Source organism: Chrysoperla carnea, chromosome 3 (assembly GCF_905475395.1).
Source record: "Chrysoperla carnea chromosome 3, inChrCarn1.1, whole genome shotgun sequence".
Taxonomy (NCBI): Eukaryota; Metazoa; Arthropoda; class Insecta; order Neuroptera; family Chrysopidae; genus Chrysoperla; species Chrysoperla carnea.
This window is the reverse complement of record NC_058339.1, coordinates 33,597,384-33,621,868: the sequence shown is the minus strand read 5'-3', so window position 1 is coordinate 33,621,868 and position 24,485 is coordinate 33,597,384. Positions and strand designations below refer to the sequence as shown.

Sequence of the window (24,485 nt, the reverse complement as noted above, 5' to 3'; positions counted from 1 at the left end):
TTTATTTAAAAAAGAGAAGGATTTTTATTTTTAACCTTCCGATTTTTGTACTTTTTGGGTCAAAATTACCTTATATACTAAGTTTTATCGAAATTGGAAATGTAAAAAATTTTTCAATTATTTGCAATTTTTTTTGGAATTGTTTTGAAATTTGATGAAACTCGGTGGGAGGGGTTCTTTTGATTAAAAAGTATAAAAATTAGGTTAATTTAACGATTGGATGCAGAGTTTCTGAGATATCGCAATAGTTGGATCAATTTTAGTCCGTATCTGAAAAACTGTTCGTCCAGTCATCAAATGCACGCGATTTTTGTACTTTTCGGGTCAAAATTACCTTTTATACTGAGTTTTATCGGAATTGGAAATATAAAAATATTTTCAATTTTTTGCAATTTTTTTAAGGGGTACTGAAAAAATCGAGAAAAAAACAAAAAAAAATTTTGTTTTGGAATTTGATGAAATTCGGTGGATGAGGTAATTTTCATCCAAAAAGTATAAAAATCAGGCTAATTTAATGATTGGATGCAGAGTTTCTGAGATATTGCAATATTTGAATCGATTTTAGTCCGTATCTCAAAAAGTTTTACACTCTAAATAACATTCCAATATTAATACAGCAAATATAGGTTAATAAACCAAAAATTGTAAATTTTTTATCTAAATAAATTAAAAATTTAGTGAAATACATTTTATTGAATATACGCCAAAAACATACAGAGAAAGTTTAGTAGTACAACGGTGGTGTATACTGTATAGAACACTGCAGCTTTTGTAATAGCATATAAAATGTAGGTAATATTTTATTGATTTGTGGTGCATAAAATACAATAATTATAAATAAATAAATAGAACACATTAGACAATTCATTATAATTTATTATCAAATGACAATAATTTACTTGTTTTCTTTCAATTGCTTTTCTAAATAATTGGTTTAATATGCTTCGCCTACACAATTAACAAATACTACATATTCATATATCGATTTACTACTACCATTTAAAAGGCATAGCCAATTCCTTGAATTTTGTAGGTGGAATTAATTATGTGTTGTGAATTAATTAATGAATGATATTGATATATTAAAATATTCATTTATCTCAATTTTTCGTGTAGATTTCTGTTTCAGAATTCGCAATCGTTCTTAGGAATTCGTTGTGTGCGTAGTCATGGTAGGGACAATAAAATCGATGCCAGCGCTTCCAGTGAAAATTTTGGCGATAAAGGAGGCTGTTAGGTTTAATTTGCAGTTCTTTACATGTTAATGGTATAGAAATGTCAAATTAAAATTATTGAAAAACACTAATTAATTAAACTTAATGCATTAAAAATTGTGAAAATTAGAAATCAAATTGCACAACTATAATTTTTCAAATGTAAATAATCATAATTATTTATTTAAATTTCTGAGACAATAATATTAAATTTTCAATGTAAGTCAATTCTATAATTAAAGCAGTGTATCGTTACCATGAAAACGTCTCCAATAAAACTCACACACGGTGCTAATAGACTAAAAATTTTGAACTAATTTGATTTACAGAATAAATCTACGCCCTGTGGCAGTCCGAAACAGTTCATTGTGTCTCAAGTTTTCTTGTTAAATGATTTTTATTGAAATATTTCAAACAAATATTTTTGCAAGACTTTAGCATACTTTGAAGAACTTGCATTAAATGGTGGTTTTGTGGATACTTGGCGAGCTAAGCTGCTTTCAAAGTCATCTATCTGCTTCTTCCAAAATTGGATTTACCTGTGCCCTAAAATCTGGAGAAAATCAGTGAAGAATCTGATAAGAAAATATGAAAAAAATTTGCGCACACCTGACACTGCAAACTCCCGAATCAAGGATCGAATATATATACCTGAAAATTATTCCAATACATATTATCCTGTCCTTAAAATCCCAACAAATTATACCTGAATAAAAAGTCGCAAGATCATCTTGGCTCTACGGCAAGAACTAGGACAATTAACCTTCCCATAGGGTTCTTACAGATTACCAGACTTCTTACCCTCAAATAATTTGCAAGAAAATAGAGAAATCTACTTAGAATATTTTCAAAACTCACTGTATACATTCATTGATTTTACAATCAAATACGAATAAGGAATATTTTCAAGTAATGTTTAAAAACGATTAAAATATATTCGTTAAAAGAATTCCAGTCCCCAAACCATATGATACTTTGTATTGGAAGCAAGTAATATGTTATGGAATTTTTATTGTTTTGTATTGAGACGAAACCATACAAATGCCTGCCTATTGCAATAATAATTATTTGAAAAACTTATAATGAAATCATTATCTGAAAATAAACATTCATACATACGAACATATACACATGTCACCTCGAACTGAGTTCAATTCGTGGTTACGTCACACTGGCACTTATAAATAGATTGCAACGATTTATCTACACGATACTTATAGATACCTACTAAAAACAATGTTAGAATAAAATATTGTCATACGATGTTCAAATTTGGCAATTTCCTGGCATACAAATTCTTACATATAAAACGGAAAAACAAATTTCTGTATAATTATTTAAAATTGTAGAAAATCTATTTAATTTATACAAAATAAATTTCAAACACAAAACACTTCGTTTTGAAATCAACATTTTTATATATGGTGTGTCCCCGGATTCTTACTTTTCATTTAAAGAAAAAAATTAATTCTTTATAAAAAATTTTGCTTTTTTTAAGTACCCATCCTTTTTATAAGTTGACAAAATGTTACTAAGAAAAGTATACCTTGATATATTTCATATACATGGTATACAAACATTTTAACTTTTCGAAGGGTGTAAAATAAAATTTTAAATAAATATTTACCAAAAGCTAAAAAAAACAATTTTCACTTTCAGTTATCAAACCAAAGCTATAATTAGACAAGTAAAAACAAACAATTGACTGAGTTAATTGTTGAAATACCATGCATAGTCAGTGTTGATTTCTTTATCACATTTCACATACAAACATGTGACACATATATAACTGATAATCAAGTATAGTACATATTATAAAATTTCCGCCTAATTGGCGCCCTCACGGGTAAACAGTGATGTTTACGAAAAAATGTTTCAAACAAAAGTTGTTTAATTTTTGATAAGGAACATTTTTTCTATCTCTAACGGTTTACAAGATAGGTCCTACGGACCGAAGACCCAATTGACCTATGATGTTCATTTACTCACTTTTTACGTCCTGAGTACGCTGTACAAATTCAGCTCGATATCTTTTTTCGTTTTTGAGTTATCGTGTCCACAGACGGACGGGCGGACGGACAACCGAAAATGGAGTAATTAGGTGATTTTATGAACACCTATGACAAAATTTTTTTCCTAGCATCATTATTTTTAAGCGTTACAAACTTGGGACTAAACTTAATATACTATGTATATTTCATATATACATGGTATAAAAACAAACGAATTATATAAAATATGATGAACTATCTTTGTTTGTGACAATGAAAAATGGTTGAAAAACCACTTTTCACTATATTTAACATAAAATTTAAATATCTATTTTACATATTTATCATTAGGGTTGTCACAGGCGGTGAGGTGCGGGCATATCGGGTAAACTTATCCATTAGTTATGTGTGTGTGTAGGAACATTGAAATTTCATATCCAACAATTTTCAAGGATAGAAATTATCGATTTAAAACGGGAGATGAAAATAGGGAGTTGAAAATATGTAGGCACACGTGACCATGGCCTAATATAACACACATATTTCACCCTTGGCAGATACAATTTCTGCAGTCAGTTTTACGCAGTATCAGATGAAGCTGTAAACAACATATACATATATATATATAAAACATTATGTTTTTCTTTCTCTCTTTGATAGAGCTTTTAAATAATTTTCTCATTTATTTTTGTCATAAAAATTGTTTTGTATGCTTTTTGTGATTTTTCGACAACAATAAAGTCATAAGAAAGTAAATACAAGCATAACACTCATAAATTTTTCTTATTTTCTAAGTGCTTGTTTTTCAGAGAAAACGTTAACCTGAACTTTTATTTTGCTATTTTCATAATTAGTTCATAAAAAATTGATTGCTTCCAAATTTTATTTTTTCTAAGAAAATGTATTGTTCACTTTTGAATTCACTTAAATTTGACTCAAAAAACCATTGCATGTGCTGTATTATTTCGAAAATATAAGGCGATTTATTATTCGCTCTAAGAGTTTAATTTTTATGTAACGAAGTAAATACCGGGACAGTTCCGGAAAGAATTGTTTAAAGAGGGTGTTTAAATTACTACTTTTGCTGCGAATGATGTATTTTTCGCTCAACTTCGATAACTCCCGGAAAAATGTTTTGTTAGCTTATTTCCTTGTTTTAGTAAAGAATCTGATAAAAATAGTATCTAACTACTCTTCTCTTCAATGGCAAACAAAATCTCAATTTACGGGTGGATTCAAATCAAAACAATTCTAAAAATTTTTTAGAAAAATTGCCAAATATACCTAAAAAAATGGTAACGAACGGTATGGTTTTTTGTGGTTTTAAACTCTGCGTTTTTTACTAACTATATAGCTTAAGAACTAGATAGCTATAAGAACTTAAAGAAAAAAATAAAGAAATTTTAAGGAGTCAATTTCATAAAATCTTACTAATGTTAACAAATATGCCAAAATCACAGCAAATTATCCAGGTTTCTTAGCGACCGAATACTAAGATTATATATTACTCAAATCGGTTAATACTCAAAAGATTATAATATTAAGGTAGATTAATATCCATAAATCCCACATTGATTAGTAGATGTTAAAAATAACCGCCCCATTGAGAATTACTAATTTCAAAATATTTTGCCTGTCAATTAAAAAAGATATTCGCAACAAAAGTTTGAACTTTTTGCCTGGGTAGAGGAGGATGGCTCGCTAGGTATCTCATCGCCACAAAATTTGCACTATTATTAAATCAGTAAAAACTATAAGGTTTAGAATTTCTAAGGCTTGTTAAAAATAGTTATGGCATGTATATATCACATGCATATCACCAACTATATTTTAGGGAAAAAAGTATGACACTTTTTCTATATTTGCTCTGTGCAAATTTTGTGACGCAGAGTATACATAAGCACGTTTTTATCAATTTCTATCTGAAATCGAATCGTTTCAACTCGGGATCATTGACTAAAACGTTTTATACGTAACAAATTCTACACGTAGAAATATGAAAACACATAAAAATAAAGTGTAAGAATTAATTTATTAAATTAATCCCATAATATTTTACTTTCAAAGAGATTTAATACACTTTGTTAGTTAAAAGGGATCTATCTAGTTGCGGCATCGTTAGTTATCTCATCAGCACTAACATATTTCTCTGTGTTGCATTCTACTGGTCATCTGAGTTATTATTATTGCCTGTCAGTTTCATTCAACCAATTAATCATTAGTGGCTATAATTAACAATAATCATACCGTGTCAATATCACCAGTGCTCAAACGGACGAACATCACAGCCATTAGTTTATTATAGAAATACCAATGCGTAAATCGATGGGAAAAAACACTAACGTGTCATTATTGTTAATTAACATCCAAATTATATTGAGTTGAGAAGTCGATTATTCGAGATCATTAAATAATCCACCGATTATCTAGAAATGGAACAAATTCAAAACTTCAAAGGGGGCTGTCTCATTCGCCGATATTTAGTTCAAAAAAGGGATTGTCACTACAATCTACCCGCCACTTCTTAAATCAACAATTCTGGCCGATAATTTTCATTCGCGTTTACAATGCCATTTATATCAATAGAAAACTGTGGTTGACGAATGATGTATTTCATTGCAAGATATATGCGATTGATGATAAAATAAGCCCTAAAATTCAAATATATCCTAATCTTTCCGAAAATTTCATACGGGTTTAAAACGTACATCAAATTGAAGGGAGCTTTTAAAGAGCACAACAGTTTTCGTTAAAGAGGCGTGACACCTTGGTGCTATTGGAGCAACTTTGAACCATTTTAATTTTTACACATAGTTTTGACTCTCTGATTGCCATGACAACAATTTTAGTATACTGGCTAGCTCATCTTCAAGTTCACTCATTTACCCTCAAAATGAGACCTGTTAGAGTTCGAAAAGAGCAAGGATCACAAAGTTGCATGTTTGCAAATATTTGATATTTTTAACAAAGCAAAAAGTTTTTTTTTTTTTTTGCGAAGTGTATTTAAAAAATTAAATTGAGTCATAAAACTCTTTGTACATATTCATTCAAACTTTTACAACCCCCTGTATAATTTTCTCCATGGTCTGTATGATTTTTTTCTTTTATTAAATATTCAGAGGATAAATTATGACGATAATTTATGGATAATAAAAAAAATATGTCGCCTCATATCCTGATTAAATGAAACAAGAAAAATGTCTCATTTTGTTATATGGAATAAATAAAGCGATATATGTGTGTACGTCTATAAAATTGTAGTCACAATAAACATTAAAATCACTTATTGTGTTATGTGGCATTACCACAATCAAGTAGACTTATTATACCGAGATGGTAACCTTCATTTTACTGCAGGCATGGGCAAACATGGCTTAGAGAAGTCCCTCAGACTCTTGTATCTAAAATACGAGTAAGACAGATATAACATTTTTTTTCTACCTATCTCATTACTATAAAAGAAACTGGGATAGGTAGAAGTGTCGCATACCCATCTCACTTCCTCTATGAGCAATGTGGACTTGGATAAAGAGACACACAATAAAGTTTATGGCACCCAATAAAGTTATAACAATGGTGACTTCGACTTAAAATAACTCGGCCATGCCTGCTTTACTGATTGTCTTAATGCTATCATCTGGAAAACGTTAACAAATACAATACAGTGTGATCATTTCAAAAGTATCCACCCTTAATAACTCTTGACCTCATATGATAATGGTTTTGAGTGAAAACACGTTGATTTAGATATCGAGGGGGAAGTTCAAAACTGGTACTTAAAGAATTTTAGGCTTCATTCCTTCATCTCCACCTACCCCAACATTTCAATTTCAAATGGCATTTACTACTTTGTGATACCTCATTTGAAAGGGCATAAAACTCTCTTTAACCACGATAAAAAAAATGAAATCGATCGATTGGTTCTTAAAATATACGACACAGAAGCTTGAATTCATACCCTCCATCTTCTATGTACTCTATCTCAAATGAGGTATCGCAAAGTAGAAAGTGTCATTTGAAATTGCAAAGTTCGGGTGAGCGGGGGTGAGGGAATGAAAGCTAAAATTTTCTAAGTACCATTTTTCAACTTTCCCACCGATACCTAAATCGACGAGTGTTATTAAGGGTGGATATGTGCCATATTCTTTGTAGTCAGTCTATCTAGAGAATCAATTGATCGATTTAATTTTTTTTATCGTGGTGAATAGAAAATTTTATGCACCTTCAAATGACGTATAATAAGGTAGGTGGTGCCATTTGAAAATTTTAAAGTTGTAATGGCTAGGGGCGGAGGGTTGAAACTTAAAATTCTCTTGGTACCATTTTTGAACTTCCTCCTTAATATCTAAATCGACGTGTTTTAAGGGTGAATACTTTTGAAATGATCACACTGTATATACCCTAGAGGTAGATATCCACCGAGGCGAAGCTCCGTCATTCACCACCATCTCAAACGTGATTAACAACCTTATATCGTTCTCACAAACTAAGGACTTCTTAATTTATAAATAACATGACTTTAGTTGAGTCCATCTTGTCTGAAGTTCATTACATTTCCGTATCTGTATATTAAAAATTAAACCAAAAGTATTTTACAGAAATTAAGTATCTTTTTACATTTTATAGGTAGATGAACAATAAATAAGATTAGAAAACACGATGAAATGAATTCCGTTCCTATTATATTATTATCTTGAAATTAGTTGACTTGGTAAATGGTATGCTCGTAAACAATTTATAGTGATGTACATAGTTTTTTTACTTCCATGGATCGTTAACGAAATCATCTCCAGGCAGAAGTCCAGGCAAGTTATCTCTTATCTTCAAAAAAATGAAAATTGTATTTGAACTTCCATCTGTTATTACAATACACACAAATTTTGTGAATAAAAGAAATGACTCACTACACCCACTTGCTTGCTGCACTTTAAAACATTCTCAAGTATGTTGACGTATTTCATTAAAGTGATACTGTTACGGAAATAAAATTCCATAAACAGAGGAAAAATCGTGGAATATACATGTTTCATCTACGATACCTTGTGACTACGTCAACATATTTTAGGATGACAAATTTAATCTTTTTATTAGTATTAAATTTCTAAAAAATATCCTATTTGTCGTCTAATCTAGTAGTAGAAATTTCATACAATTTGATAGTTCAGGAACGGTTTTGCAACTTGTGTCAATATTAAAAACTTATTGTTGAAAACGAACACCTCGAGTGTTCTACTAGAGGAGAGTTCTACTTTAATAACATCTATTCTCTGGAAAATTTCTTCATAACTCTAACTAACTTTTTTATCAGATTTTCTTCGATACAGTTTTCGAGTTATTTAGGACAAACTAATTAAGGTCAGCGGTTTCTCATGTTACAAAAAAAAAAGTACTTATCCTTAAAAAAAGCATAACTTGGCTGATTTCAATTAAAAACTCGTTTACAAAACTTAGTTAATCCATAGTTTTCGAGCCTTTTATGAAAAAATTTGTTTGGGTAGAAAATCAATCCCTCGGCAAAGAACGAAAGTAGGCCCATAGAACATTAACACCAAACAGTATCCCGTATCAAGGAATTATTAAGTACAAGGTCGATAGCGCCAATCTTTCGAACTGTTTTCCTTGCGAAGTACGATCAAACAAACCTTTTGGAAGTTATAATGGGAGTCGTCATCCAACATTACGATACCTCTTCACAAAACTTACGTTAGTGATCATCATCGTATAAATGGTAACCATAATGTTACTACTTATTAATATAATGTCAGTCAGTTTTATGTTAACCATCATCAACAGTATCGGCCCCATATCTTTCAAGTCCATCAATACGTCTGTGTATCCGACCATATAGGTATGATCTGTATATCTGTAGTTATATTTTGTTAAGTATTTATTTATTCGTTATCTTGTTTTTTTTTTTTTTTTTTACAATAAACAGGTTTACCTGAATCGTTTTGAAATGACAACCAAGGACAAGACAGTAAAAGCATATACACAAAATATATACATGCAGAAGGTATGTGCCATCATGCCATCCATACCTACCATACCAGGTGTTCAATAACTTTTAACAATTAGAATAATAATGTGTTCTTTAGATGTTTTTTTATTTGAATTGACAATGAAGGCCCCGTTGTCTTTCCTTTTTGCACTGTAATTTTTCAATACGTTTGTATACCTATCCATATAGACATTGCTTTTGACATATTTCTTCAACATTCAAGTGCCTTGCAAGTGTCTCTATATTAATTGCTAATAGTAAAAACTAAGGGCGCTTTCTGTTCACTTTTTCTTTGAATAGACTTTAATGGTTTAGTTTTGACATCAAAGTATGTATACCATACTTTTACAGTTAGCTATTATTTAATTGATTTTTGCTTCTTAAGAACGTTCCCAAAAAAATGAGTGTACGAAAATATTTGAGACTTACGTTTTACATTTTCAGAATGTATTCTGACGAAAATTATAAATATAATTTTTCGATATTTACCATAGTTTTTGGAATATTGATGCTTAAAGATTTAGGGTATATCACTTATAGAAGAAAATAACACACAAATACCATTCATTTCATCACTTTAAGATAGTTGGGTCAAATTAAATTGGGTCAAATTGGGACATTTTTAACACATGTAGCATAGAAAAAGCGTGTGAAAATGCCAATCTTTTTAATTTTCTCTAGTGAAGGAGAGTTACCGCTTTGACAAAAAGCTAATATTTGGAAGAATATTATATTTGGAATCATAAAAATTAAAAATAAAATTATTCATCGTTTAGTTTCCATAAAATGTTAAATTAAATATTACATTTAGAGAATTATTTTTAATAGGGGGGGGGGGGTATATGCACACTTTAATTATTTCGATTTTCATATTAATACTAATTTTATTAATAATAGTCCGAAATCAAAACAAAAATTTTTATAAATACTAACTAAAAATATAATTTGAAAACACATGCATTTAAAAAAGTTTAATTATAAAAAAAAATATTTCAACAATGAGTCATCAACTTCTTAAGAATCTATTAATAAAAACCTAATCAATTTAAAATCATTTACAACATAAATTGTTAACTTTGATAGTTTACTTAAATTTGATTCGTATCAAACAATATAAATAAATTAAAAACTCACTGAAAGTTTCATCGGTAATTATCGAACACTGAATTAAATGCTTTTCTTCTAAAACAAACTCTCATGGCAATAAAAAAATACGTCTTCACTTAACAACACTTTTTGTATACGAAATATGCAAATACCAAATTATACCAATTTTAGTCCCAAGTTTGTAACGGTTAAAAATATTGATACTATGAACAAAATTTTGGTATAGGTATTCTCATAAAATCATCTAATTTATTCATTTTCGGTTGTCTGTCTCTCTGTCTGTCCGTCTGTCATCACGATTACTCAAAAACGAAAGAGATATCAAGCAATTTTTATAGCGTGCTTAGGACGTAAAAAGTGAAGTCGAGTTCGTAAATGAGCAACATAGGTCAATTGGGTCTTGGGTCCGTAGGACCCATCTAGTAAATTCTTTGAGATAGAACAAAAGTTTAAATGTAAAAAATTTTTCTTATAAAAAAATAAACAACTTTTGTTTGAAACATTTTTTCGTAAACATCACTGTTTATCCGTGAGAGCGCAAATTATGCGCAAATTGTATAGTATGTATTATATGGGAATATCAGTTGTGTGTATTATATAGGAGTATCAGGTTAAAATAAAATAGGGATTTTTCATGCCTATAGCTGTTTAAACTATTAGGTAATATTTTCCTCTCCAAATTATGTTGAATGGGCAAAAAATAATAAACTATGACATACTTTGGATATAAACTTATTACTCTAGTAAGAAATAACGTTTCTAACGGTTTTGTTTAATGTACATTCAAGGTCACACAAAATTTTACAATTAAAATACTTTATCAAGATATGTTTTGAGATTGTATATTTTTGATATGCTAAATATATAATAAATTAGTTTTACAAAAAGCATTTTTGCACTGTATTAGAAAAATACACAAGATTCAACTAACGTGTGTGGTACATGGGTGCTTCCTATATAGGAAATAACAATTGAGCTAGCATTCATATCTGAAAACAGATGGATAAAGATTTGAAAGAAACTGCCAATTATTTTCTTTAACTTATCTAGTATTATCAAAGTTGGGCATGGAAAGAAAATTTACGAAAAATTATTCTTTACACAAAATAAAATGATAAATGATCTCGACACTTCGATTCTGCGGTCCAAAATATCCTATATGTAAGAACTCTTATGTTCTGAGCTCTTAGAGTAATATAAAATTTGAGCATTTTTTCAGCATTTTTTAAACTGTAAGACCACACGAGATCTGAGGCTTTACGAATGCTTTGAAGAACTGAATGTCACCTGGCACTAACACAAGCAGCTAAACTAGGCACCAGATCATTCCGGCATAAGAAACAAACTCTATGGTACGAGAAGGGATCGCATTAAGCGCCAGCCATTTGAATCTGCCATTTCTATAACAAGACATTTCAGAATTTATTGAGTTAGGAGACTGCGACAAACCTAACTCGATTACTGAGATTTCACGGGGGATATGCGACTGACTAAATCAGGCGATTCCACATAGATGGACATGTAAGGAGGACCACTAAAAATATTACTCATTATACCTTTAGAAGTCCTGCGGAAGTCAGGTATAGAAATGTTTGGCCCGAAATTTCCAACCTAGTCATCCTGACAAACAAACTATGATTTTTCAGGATAGACTCAGGTCGTTTTATTTGTTCAAAACAGCTCAAGGAATGGCAAGGGTTACAAAAAGTTCGAATACCGCTTTTATTGTATCTCATTAAGGAAATTCGAAGGTATATTTGAATCAATAGCCTGTCTGCATACCGTACAGTAATTATTCATAGATAAATTATATCATTTACCAAATAAAAAAAAAATAAGACCACTAAAATAATGAGCATGTACAATAATAAACATAAATATTATATAGTTTTGAGTACTTAGGTAGGTAGTAGGAAGCCAACCATATTATCTTTGATCTGTTACACATATTGAGTAATAATAACAGTGATTACTCCAACAAATAAATTGAAAAATATATTTTTAAAAACTGTAATTTATAAATCATATTTATTGAAATAAATATTTTATTTTTGTGAAATACTTTCCTTGTATGCGAAGTGAAAGCAATTTTTGGATGTTATAACATTTGTTTGTAATTATCGATAAATACAAAGAAAATAAAACAGATTACATGTTTATGTAACGTAAATTAACGTGAATTATAATTCCATTAACAATATTTGGGTCAACGTTAAGTTTTAAATTTCTACAGTGATAACTATCATTAATTATATTTTATATTCTTGAAATTACAACAAAAAAAAAATTCTTGAAATAAATTCATCTGATTGTATAAATTGTATAAAAACAAGCATTTAATACGTCCAGAGAAAAGGAACATTTCTCTGAAAAAAAAGTCGTTATTGGAAAAAAAGGATTGGAGTTTTAATTTGAATTTTTGAGTAACATATTTCAATTTTTTTTAATTCATGAGGAAGGATTTGTGCGAAATAATTGTGAGTTGGTATATATTCAAAGGTCACGTTTAAACGGTGTATATTTTTTACATTTTCACGGTTTCATCAACGAGATTAATAATTATGCAGAGGTTGTAAGACAACTCTCAACGAAGAAAGTGCCTTTTTTTTTAATTTTCGTAGGACGCTTTGTTATCGATCGCCCACAGTTTTTCAAAAGCACCTATTTTTGCATTTTCACAAATTAATAGGATATTTTATACTATTTTGAGACGAAATTTTTTTTTACAAAATATACACACAGCGCTGAATTCCGTTCAGCACGAATATTATAAGTTATTAAAAACTGAAGTTTGTAACGATTAGAAATATTGAGACAAGAATTACTTAACCCATTCAAATTTGTCTAGCCTATCCCTTAAAATTATAGTTTAAAAATACAAGCCCATTCAATTTTGCCTAATTTACCCGCCCAAATTTATTTCTGCTGAATTTTGGGAATGTTCTTTTTAAAAGCAGACAATTTTTTAAAAAATGTCTTGGAAATACAATAAAAATTATTCTGTTCAAGTCAAACTCAGTGGTTGAACGGCCTAAGGCGTTAGTCTTTGACCGTTTGGCTACTGACTAGCAGGTTGCGGGTTCTATTCCAGGCAGCGGGAGTGTGAACAATTATAATTATGGGGATGCAGAATTGATCACATTGTCGTCGTTTGGATAAGAACGAAGTAACCGAGTCCACCCACATCGAAATGTAATTGTAAATATGTATATAGTTAAATAAATAAAGATTAACAAACAATGATGTGAGTGGCCTCTGTTATAAGGCGTATATTTCAGAGAAACGGAGGTTAAACTCCATTATTATTTAAAAGTATGAATCCCAAGTTCAATTCTAACCTCGATATTGAATGATCTCGGCTTTACCAAAAATCAATATTCCTAATTTGACTAACTCTTACAAAACTTTAAAGACCCATTAAGCATATCATGAATCTTAGTTCAAATCTTTGGTTATTATTATCATTACGCTTTTGTATAAAAGATGTCGAAAAGATGGTCCAAAATGTCCAGATGTTCACTTTTTTTTTCATTTTGAATAAATTTCGGCAAAGAACCGTAATCTTTTTGAATGAAGACATATTTATTATGGCATTTCAAAAAATATATTCTCATGTAAATAAATGCGAGATTCTTTCGATTGTATGTGATCTGTTTTATATACAGCTAGAGTCAGTCGATCATTGATTGTCGATCAATCGAACAACGAACAAATGGATCAATGGATTGGAATGGTCACTACTAAACACACACACAAACAAAGAAATAGCCATCGAGAGTAGCTACACACTAAACTTCTACGAAAGAGAACCGGTCAAACGTCTATTATTAAAATAAAATGTGAGTTTGTAAAAGTTCCGTTTTAAAACTGTGTTGTGAGACAGACATGACTTTATGTGTGTGTACTATAATAACACAAAGACAACAATCAATTAGACAGAATTCAGAGTGTCCGCGCGTCCACGCCATAGATGTTCCTTGTTTTTATTTCTTTGTTGTTTGATCTGTTTTTTTTTTTTGTGTGTCATATAAGAGATGCTTCCTCATATTGTAAAAAATTTACATCAATTTGTGATTATATTTTTACCGATTCGTTGTATACGTAATCGTGGTAGAGATAATAAAAACGATGCTAACGCTTTCAGTGAAAAATTTTGGTGATATAGGAGGCTGTTATGACTAATTTACAATTCTTTACATGTTAATGTTATAGAAAATTTCAAATTAAAATTATTGAAAAATACTAATTAATTAAACTTAATGCATTAAAAATTGTGAAAATAAAAAATCAAATTACACAAATATTACTTTTTCAAATGTAAATTATCATAATTATTTATTTAAATTTGTAAGACAATAATATTAAATTTTCAATGTAAGTCATAAATGCAATCCATACAATTATATATGCATCCATACAATTCTATAAGTAGTCTATCGTTACCATGGAAACGCCTCCAATAAAACTCACGCACTGTGCGAATAAAGAAAAATTCATTCCTTTATAACTCAAATATTTGCGTGCTCAAAGTTTCTGAAACCGAGTTAGTTGGAAGTTTTAAGTGAGTGGGTTTAGCTTTTCTTCACTCTCTTACCGCACGATATAGCATTTGTTCAATTCGAGTTAATGAAATTTCGACTTAGCAAGTAGTTCGAGATACAGTGGATTTAATTGCTATAATTTCGACTTAGAAGAAAAGTACGATACTATTTTACAAACTACGACTTACGGAGACTGCTTTTTGAAATTCGAGTTACAGAGTATAAATATGAAAGTACTATCAATACCTCGTAACAATTTTATCACTTGTTTGAAAATCATAAATTATGCTAATTGTAATTATTCGATATCGATAAATATAATCCTTTAATTATCAGCAATTTTAATTAATGAATTAATCTAGTTAATTCAGTAAAATTTATTATTTTATAAGTCAAATATTTTCGTGATCAAAGTTTCTGAAACCGAATTACTTGAGAGTTTTAAGTAAACGAGTGGGTTTAGCTTTCCTCAGTCTCTTAACGTACGACACGGCATTTCTTCAATTTTTGTAAATGAGCTTTTGACTTAGCAAGTAGTTCAAGATACAGAGGATTTAATTTTTAAAATTTCGACTTAGAAAGGCGCGAGTACCGAGTATAAATATGTACAATCAGATCTCGCATCAGGAACCTAACATTTTGTTCGAGTTATAAAATTTAAATTAAGAGATACCGCGTACTTAAGAATTCAGCCGAAGAGAATGGCTCTTTTTCGACTTACTGAGGAAAGGTAAAAAAAGTATACTTAGGTAGTGATCCAAAGAAATGGCACAAACCTTTACCGGTTGAAAAACTTGATAATCAAAATCGACATGAGTCAAGCAATTAAGAATGATCAAAATTTGTCAAAAATGGTTTTCTAAAAATATCTCGAAAACCATGGGCTGACTATTCAACAATAACTGTTCGGCGTTAAATAGTAATTGAGACAATCGTTTACAATTCACTAGAAATCAAATAAAGAGTAAACATTGTTTAGTCTTAAAGAGAGTATGTGATCAAATAATTCACCAATTTCTAATGGTTCCGTAGGACCTAAACCTCTTCTACCCTCCGCAATCATGCCTCCTCGATTTTTTCTTCTAGTCCAGTGGTCAATATCGATTCTAATCTTATTTACAGTTAACAAAGTCAAAGCTCTGCTTTAGTTGTTTCACCTAGAGTTCCCCCCACCCCTATTAAATCGAAGGCAAAATATCATTTTCGTTTTGTTATCCAGGTTTTTAAAATTTGCATCGAATTTTAAAAAGGATTTAATTTTATTTTAAAATCAATTTTGCTAATAACCTTTTCAGAAGCATACGTTTGAGATCATTCGAACAAGCACTATTAACATCTAATTCATTCGTTTATTGATAATGTTTTCATCGAAAGTCTATGAAAATTTTCGAATTTAGAATGATAAATAAAAAACCAGATAATATGATGATTAATGCAAATATTTTCGAAGCTTTTTAATTTAATTGAAATATAATTATTTTAATCTAGTTATTGACAATTAAAATTTTTTACGGAACAAATTTTGATTATACTATGACGAAATAGAATTTTAAAAATAGTAAAATTTTCGATATTTAGATTTGATTTCGAGATATCAAATCCTAACAATAGGTGCTTGATAATTATTAAGTTCAAAAAATCAACTTTTTACATAAACTTAAAAAATGTGAAGTATTTGAAAATAGATCAAATTTTTATAAACATTCAAAATAGGTACAAATAGGAAATTAATACTAAAAAATAAAATTTTGTATTGTACTTTTTTCAAAGGTAATCAAAATCATTTATCTCCCCAAAGAACATAAACACGGTAAATTAAGTGTCGAACAGATCTATTGTTTGTACCTACAATATGAAAAAAGGGTTTAAATCTTGTACACACATTCACAGGTGCTAGGGGTAAAACTTAAATACCCATGAAAAAAAGGTTCTTTATAAGCACACAATTTACTCACATTATTCAAACACCCTCGGTGCTTATTAACATGAGAGGTTCTCCCTCGTAGCGGTGGTCTCTTATCAGATATCCATGAAGATGTTCCCCCCGCATTGTTGTCACTAGCACTATTAAAATTAGCACCACCGGTATTATTATTTGACGAATTGCTTGTACATAAAATACTGTTCCATGGTGATGGAGGATTTGGAGCACTTGGAGGCGGTAAAATATACAGCATGTCAAAACCCCAAAATAAACACCAAAAATAAAAATTAAGCACTACACTAGGTCACTGTTAAAAAAGTACACTAGGAAAAATTTAGTGCACATTTTTTGAGAAAATTTTCACTAGCACAGAAGAAAAATTTTGGATTAAAAACGTAAACTTTCGAGATAAAAATATAAAGATATTATTTTTTTTAAATTTTAATGTATTCACTAAAGCATTCACCGAACAACACTGCACCGGAGAATGAAGAATAAAACGGCGGTCGACGGGCCGGATAACACACTATAACAGCACAATCACACTCTTAAAACATCCAATGTGTTATTATATTATTTTTAGTGTGTTGACTGCGTACTGGGTACGGACTTATTGTGTACAGTGTACTACATTATAACTCTACTGTTGTGAATATGAGTGTGTTTTCAATTCTATTACCTTACCCCTCACAATAATATACAACACCCCCACCTATGTGTAAGTATATGTACTCTATAATAAAATAACATTGTGCGTCGATCAGAACGACGCTTTAGCACTTGCGCCGTTCTTGAATACGCTACTTCTCTCAGCCTAAAAATTATAATTTTTAATAATATTTTTATCGTATGAGTGTTGTTGATCTCCAAATGCAACTAATTCAACTCAACTTTTAAATGAGTAAACAAATCATACATGTGAAGTTAGTCAATTCATGTGTGTTACGTAGCCTATTGTTTTGGTTATTGTATGGCTTGGCGTTGTACACGTGTTTGTGTTGATTTTTGACAATATATTTATCCTTGGAAATTTTTAATTGAACTTAATTAATTGCATAATGGTTTAAAAATTAATTAAAATTTATAATTTGAGAAAATTGTATTTTAATTTGACACTTTAACAACACTGAATGAACAACTTTCACAATAACAACAATGAAATCTTTAAAGAAACTTATTAAATTTTGTGCTTAGTCAGGAAACAAACCTAGATATTAAAATGACTCATTGTATATGTCGACGTAATATTGTAATTTTCGCCAGATTGTAAACGAGTTACCAAAAACCACTCCAACTAGCACTTACAGATATTAACGAAAATCATGTTTTAGAATTATGTTTAGTTGATTTGGGTCGAATTAGCTCTTTTTTGGAAGCTAAACTTACAATTTTACTAGTTAGTTTATAATCTGACGGAAATTAAATCTTACGTTGACATATATAAACAAAAGCATAGACGCCGTGATAAAGGTGCAAGGAGGTATTTTTGCGCTCCTCTGCTATGAAAAGAAAAAAGCATAGACGCCGTGATAAAGGTATTTTTGCGCTCCTCGGCTATGAAAGGAAAATACAAAGAAATGAACAATAATTTGAATCGAGTCTACATTTGGGTTCAAATTATTTCAATATTTTGTCAATGAATTCAGTATCCTACTCTGCTTTTTCCGTATAAATACTGATCATGACCGTTTAGCTTCACATCATGCACGTCCTTGACTGCTTAAATACACCTCCTTGAAAGTAATCCCACAGACAAGCGTGTCTTTAAAATAGAAGATAATAATGATCCAAAAAGCGATAGATGCCATTTAAAGAAAACGGTAAATTTGGTAAAGGCGGTTTATTTGTATTTTTATCCATTTCCTAATTTAAAAGTAATTTTAATTCTACGCTTATAAAGTCTACAAAGCGGCAGATTCTCGATACGTCTAGTCTTAGCCCTAGAGATTTCAAATTTTGCATCCTAATTTAGTTTTTACCTGGACGTCATACGGCGTCTTTAATTTTTGATTATCCTATTCAAAAAATATTAAACTAAGCGCCAAATATTATTTTCAATCCAGGTTGAAGTGGCTTTGGTCTTTATAAGGGTTCAATTGATTTTTCCTCGAAAATTTCTTTTTTTAAATTTCTTTATAACTAATTATTAAGGTGTGTTTGGTTTCCATGGTGACTGACTAGTAGTAAACAAGAATAGAAGTGAATAAATGGATGGAATAAAATATGACCCTTGCGCTTCGATGTATTAAAAAACAAAAACCTTTAATTTGACTTGTTTGACATTTCATCGCTAGTCCTTGTAAAAAAAATAACAGTTTTCTATTATACAAAATATATTCTATTATGGTACTGAATCCTAAACGTATATATAGGTAACACTGACTATTTTAAAAGATAAATCGAAAGATATGGGCATATGTGAATTACATTTAAAAATGATTATATTTATTTACATATAAAACATGAAATTAAAACATTGAAAAACTATTTTCGAGAAACAAAATAAAATATCTTTGTGTATAAATAAAAAAACGTTACAAGTGTATTACAAAAATAGAACTGAACCGTTATTATAGATGGTAACGATACACATCATAAACGAACCCAATGAATGCACCTCATACAGACACTACAGGTCAAAACAAGGCTATCAACCTTCAGCCGTGTGTCTAGTAAACAAAAACATAATAATTCCCAAATTCCATAAACATTAATTAATGCCAAACATATTTAAGTTTTAATTAAAAAACAAGATGTCCATTTTATAAAAATTATTCTTAGGTTATGAATTTTTTATTAAGTTGAATTATAATTAAATAATTTTGATGAATTAAAAAAGAAATACATTATACGATACAAATTGATTGAAATAATATTAAAATATTTACTATAAAGTTAAAAAGTATACAACTTCCATATATGGCAAAACAATAATACAATAAATTATTACAAACAACAAAAAAAACAACTAGTAATTTACATACCGAACTCTGGGGCGAACTGGCAACACTTGGAGATCTTTGAACAGTCACTAAAGCCATTATCAATAAACAGTCACAAACACCAAATTCACCCAAAATTGATTTTGCAATTGCATATCAATGTAAGAACAAAAAACACAATTTATTAACATATATGTCACACAACACATTGACAGCCATCTTCAATATGTTGAATCAGATTTTTCTGTGATAAGAGTATATCATTGTTTCACGTTTTTCCCAAATACTGACATCTGATGTCTTTTATGAATAACTAATTTTTATTGTAAAAAATAATTATGGTTTGAATCTACACTAATAATTATTAATTTATTCTTTTATATTAAATTTTAATAATTTTAAAGAATAAACTAAAATAACCCCCCATTTACCAATCAAAATAATTTTATTCAATAAAAAAAAAACGATTTGGTATTCCAATCCAAGAAGTCGACGGTTTGCATTCATTTATTTTTTCTTTCAAACTGTGGAATTTCTTATATTTACTTTTTTTGTAAAGATTAATTTTAATTGAATATGAAAAAACTACGAAAACCGGTTGAATAACGAAAAATATATTCTTGTTTACTTTTTATAATTCTAAACATTCCACTGTGTCATACATAATAATTTCAACTTTTTTTTTTCTGTTCCATTATTATACTCTAAACACTAGCAAATATGAACTGGAATGATAAAAAACGCCGACTATATAAGGCCTAATTAGAGTAACCGAGGCGTCTTTAGAAAATCATTATGCCGATCTATTCTCATGATAATTATCTGTATTCAATCTTTATTCAATCAAGGAATTCAATTATACAATCAGAGATATTTTACTGTAAGATCAAAATGCATGATTAGCGTTTTTAGCTTGTATTCAGACTCCAACATAGAATATATTGGCAATTATGCATACATTAGCTCAAAAATCAATGATTTTTAAAAGAAATTTATAGACCGGCACCTAGCAACGAGATTTCGGTGTCGATCGAAAAGGCCTTTCAATTTTTAACTATTGAAAGTTTTTGTAATGTCCGAAAATTGAAATAAGAATTTTGAAGATATCTTTACGTTTCATAGTCAGGACGATGTATTAACACCACTTTTAGATTGATGTGTGAGCGTTTGTAGACATTTTTCGATCATGATTTTAACGAAAAATAAAACTTGAAATTTTTCTTTTAATATAAAATAACTGGAAATATTTATCACCATTAAAGTTCTAGAAAATCAATTAAACAATATTTGATCCTGTATAAATCTTTTCGGTCACTAATAACTAGTGCCACAACCTTCGGCCGAAGCCGAAGGTTTAAAAACATGATTTTAAAACTTTAATATTAAAGTTGATCTCTAGAAGTTGATTTAGAGGTTATGATCTTGAGAAGTTGATCTAGAAGTCAATCTAAAGATGATTAAAAAAATTACCTTGAAATTTATTTCAAAATAATAACATTTAGTACAATTCGTTCAATTCCGACGTTTGCTAAGAACCTTCGGCCAAAGCTTCGACTCCGGCCTGAATTCAGGCCGAAGCCGAATGTTTGACCGAAGGTGGTTTTTTTGGCCGAAGGTAGTCGAAGCCGAAGCTTCGGTCGGACACTACTAATAACCTAGATTTCAAAAAGAAACCTCAAATAAAATAAATAAATAAATAATAATAATTGATTTTGGTCATTTTTTCTGTGAAACAAACATTTACCGAAATATTTACGAATATTGAATTTTATGCGCGTATGTTTTGGTTGGCGAAAACTGATGTGTGTGGTACCGATTTATAGGTATTTTTGCATGGAGAAGAATAAATACCGAAACACTAAATTAAACCCTTCGTGGGACAGACGGGTTTTTTCCTCAAATACTCACTTATTTGCACCGTGCATGAGTTTAATTTCAAGCTATTTCCATGATAATCATAAACTACTTTATTATAATATAATTATATGGATGGGCATATAAGTTTATGGTTTGTATATAAGGATTACATCGAAAATTTAATGATATTTTTAAAAAAATATTATTTAGGCAAATTCGTCTCTTATATTTTCACATTAATTGTTATTTTTCAATAATTTTATTTGATATGTACTACTATACCATTCACATGTGTGAACAATTGAAAGTTAGTCATATTTTAAATAAAAGGCATGATTTATTGCAAATTTTATAAGATACAACACTTTTTACCCGACTGCCAAGGAGTGGTTATGTTTTTCGCGCGTATCTTGTATGTATGTATGTATGTCAGTGTTGCCAACTCTCAAAATTTTTTCCCCCTAAACCTTCAACCAAAAACCCCTAAAATCCCCTAAAATACAATTGCTGCGAGATTCCCTAAAAAAAAAAAAAAAAAAAAAACATTATTATAAAAATATAAATAAATGTTATTAATAAAATAAACAATTAAGTATTATTACATTAATTACATAATCGTTTATAAATAATTAATCAATAATCAAATACCAAATTGAATTATTTAAATAATATAATTATTCGTTTTTTAACCTGAAAACCTTAAAAAAGTGAATATTCGAAGTTGAAAAAAAATCCCTAAAAATACCCCTAAAAATATAACACCCCTAAAAAAACCCCATTAGACTTTTTAAACCCCTAAATTTGGGGGGAAAACCCCTAAGTTGGTAACCCTGATGTATGTATGTAGGCATATTTGTTTGTATAAAGTTCTTGATTACCCAGTAACATCCAAATAGCTCGATGGGTTGCGACATTTAATGTATCGGTATCGTTATATTTGTCATAAAAATCCAAGTGTCAGCCAAGGAAACAACTGTGACAGAACAGTTGGCTAATTATTCTAAGTACATTATATTTTCGTTATTTTTTACTTTTTAGTGCATATTAATTTGTTTTTGAATTGTTTTTTTTTAAGTCTTTTTTTTTTTTGTTAAATGTTTTTATACCATGTTACCATGTATATGAAATATACTAAGGTATACTTAGTTTAGTCCCAAGTTGGTAACGGGTGTTCGTAAAATCATTCAATTAGTCCATTTCCGGTTGCCTGTCTGTCGTCTGTCTGTGCGTCTGTCATCACGATTACTCAAAAACGAAAATAGCTATCCTATCAAGCTGAAATTTTTATAGTGTGCTTAAGACGTGAAAAGTGAGGTCGAGTTCGCAAATGAGCAACATAGGTCAATTGGGTCTTGAGTCAGTAAGACCATAGATAATAAATATTTATATTATACTATAGATAGGCATCTCTATCATCACCAAGGAAACTTGAGATTTAGTTCTCACTCTGTTCACCAGATAGCGCTTCAATCAATTGACCGCCTTTTTTAAAATACTCAATGCCAAATTCTAAATACAATTTAAATTTTTACTTTTTTTGTTTTACTGTTTTAGAACATGTTTTGGTATCAAATTTTTATTTGAAATGCTATCAAATATCTTTTTTCCAAATCATGTGCTTAAAACAGTAAAACAAAAAATAATTAAATATTTTAAAGAAAAAAAAAAACGCTTTTAAATTATAAAATAAATTTATTAAACAACTAATCTTTTATTTTTGTTTATACTTTTATGTCTAATTTTATATTTCTTATATTTACGTAAAGCTAATTTTTTAATCCTATCAGTAGCAAATCTTAAATCTATTCCCCTCAAAATATTATTTACATTCCGAACCCACACCCTTGTATAAAATAAAAACATTCTATTTACAAATAAAAATTTTAAATCGTGTTTCTTACAACTAAAATTAAAACTAATAAATGTTTGCATTTTCCAATCTTTTAAGATATGTTTCATTTTTATCTTTCAACTTTCGAGCAAGTTTTAACATATCTTTCGCAATATGGTAATATTTTCTTGCTGTTTTCGATAGTTCTTTCACCCTTCTCACATTTCCTTCTTTTAGTAAATACATTTTTTTCTTCAAATCTATGAAAATAAAATATATAGTTTTGATAAAATAGAAAAAAAAGAAACAAGGTTGGCAACAAACCTATTTGAAACGCAGGTCGAATTTGTTCTTCTTCGATATTTATGACCATAATCTTTCGACTCGTAGAAGCAATAGGCGATCCTAAAAATTGATTTCATTTAAATTTGCCGTTATTGATAAAAATTAATTAAAAATTTTTTGAACAACAGTTAAAAAACTCATGTTCTATATACATAATATTATGATTTTAGATGTCAAATAGTGAAAAAGTACAAAAGCTCCTAAATTTCAATAACAATTCCATTTTTTTGTGATTTAATAAAGTATAATTGAATCCAAACAGATTGTAAATGAGCAAAAAATATGCCATCTCATGAAAAATCATACAGAATTGGATGGTGGTTCGCTATCAAAAGTTCTCCTTTAAAATAGACGCTAATAAAAGCTAAATTTTCCAAGCGTTTAAGGAAATAAACTTGTGTTTAATGGCGATTTATTCAATAGACATAACAAGTTAAAAAATTCATTAATGAATATTTAATATCCCTTTAGGCGAAATGTAAATCGCAGACACGATAGTTTTCACGTTTCGAGTATTCGATGTCTGTTCGACCAATCGCTATTGTCCAATTTTTAAACTTCTGAAAAATTAAGTCTTTCAAGAATATTTCTATCCAAGTTAACAATTTTTTTTACTTACCTCAAAATTCTTAGGAATCACATGTAAACTAATATCCTTCTGTGTTTTTACACAACCTTTCACACAACTATGAAAAACCATCTTAATATTTATTAAATTTTTAATTAATATTTTAT

General features: G+C 29.4%; 1 protein-coding gene across 2 annotated transcripts in view; it reads right to left on the bottom strand.

Annotated features, from left to right (window-relative positions):
* LOC123296918 (protein phosphatase Slingshot) overlaps positions 1-19,930 on the bottom strand; it is a 247,644-nt gene extending 227,714 nt beyond the window's left edge. Inside the window, exon 1 of one of the 2 annotated variants that reach the window (XM_044878620.1) lies at positions 19,760-19,930. In XM_044878620.1, coding sequence (XP_044734555.1) covers positions 19,760-19,816 — 57 coding nt within the window. In that variant the 5' untranslated portion in view covers positions 19,817-19,930. Of the gene's footprint in view, positions 1-16,806; positions 17,142-19,759 lie in introns of those variants that run through there. The other variant, XM_044878619.1, reaches the window with a different exon arrangement.
* Between the last annotated feature and the right edge of the window lie 4,555 nt (positions 19,931-24,485).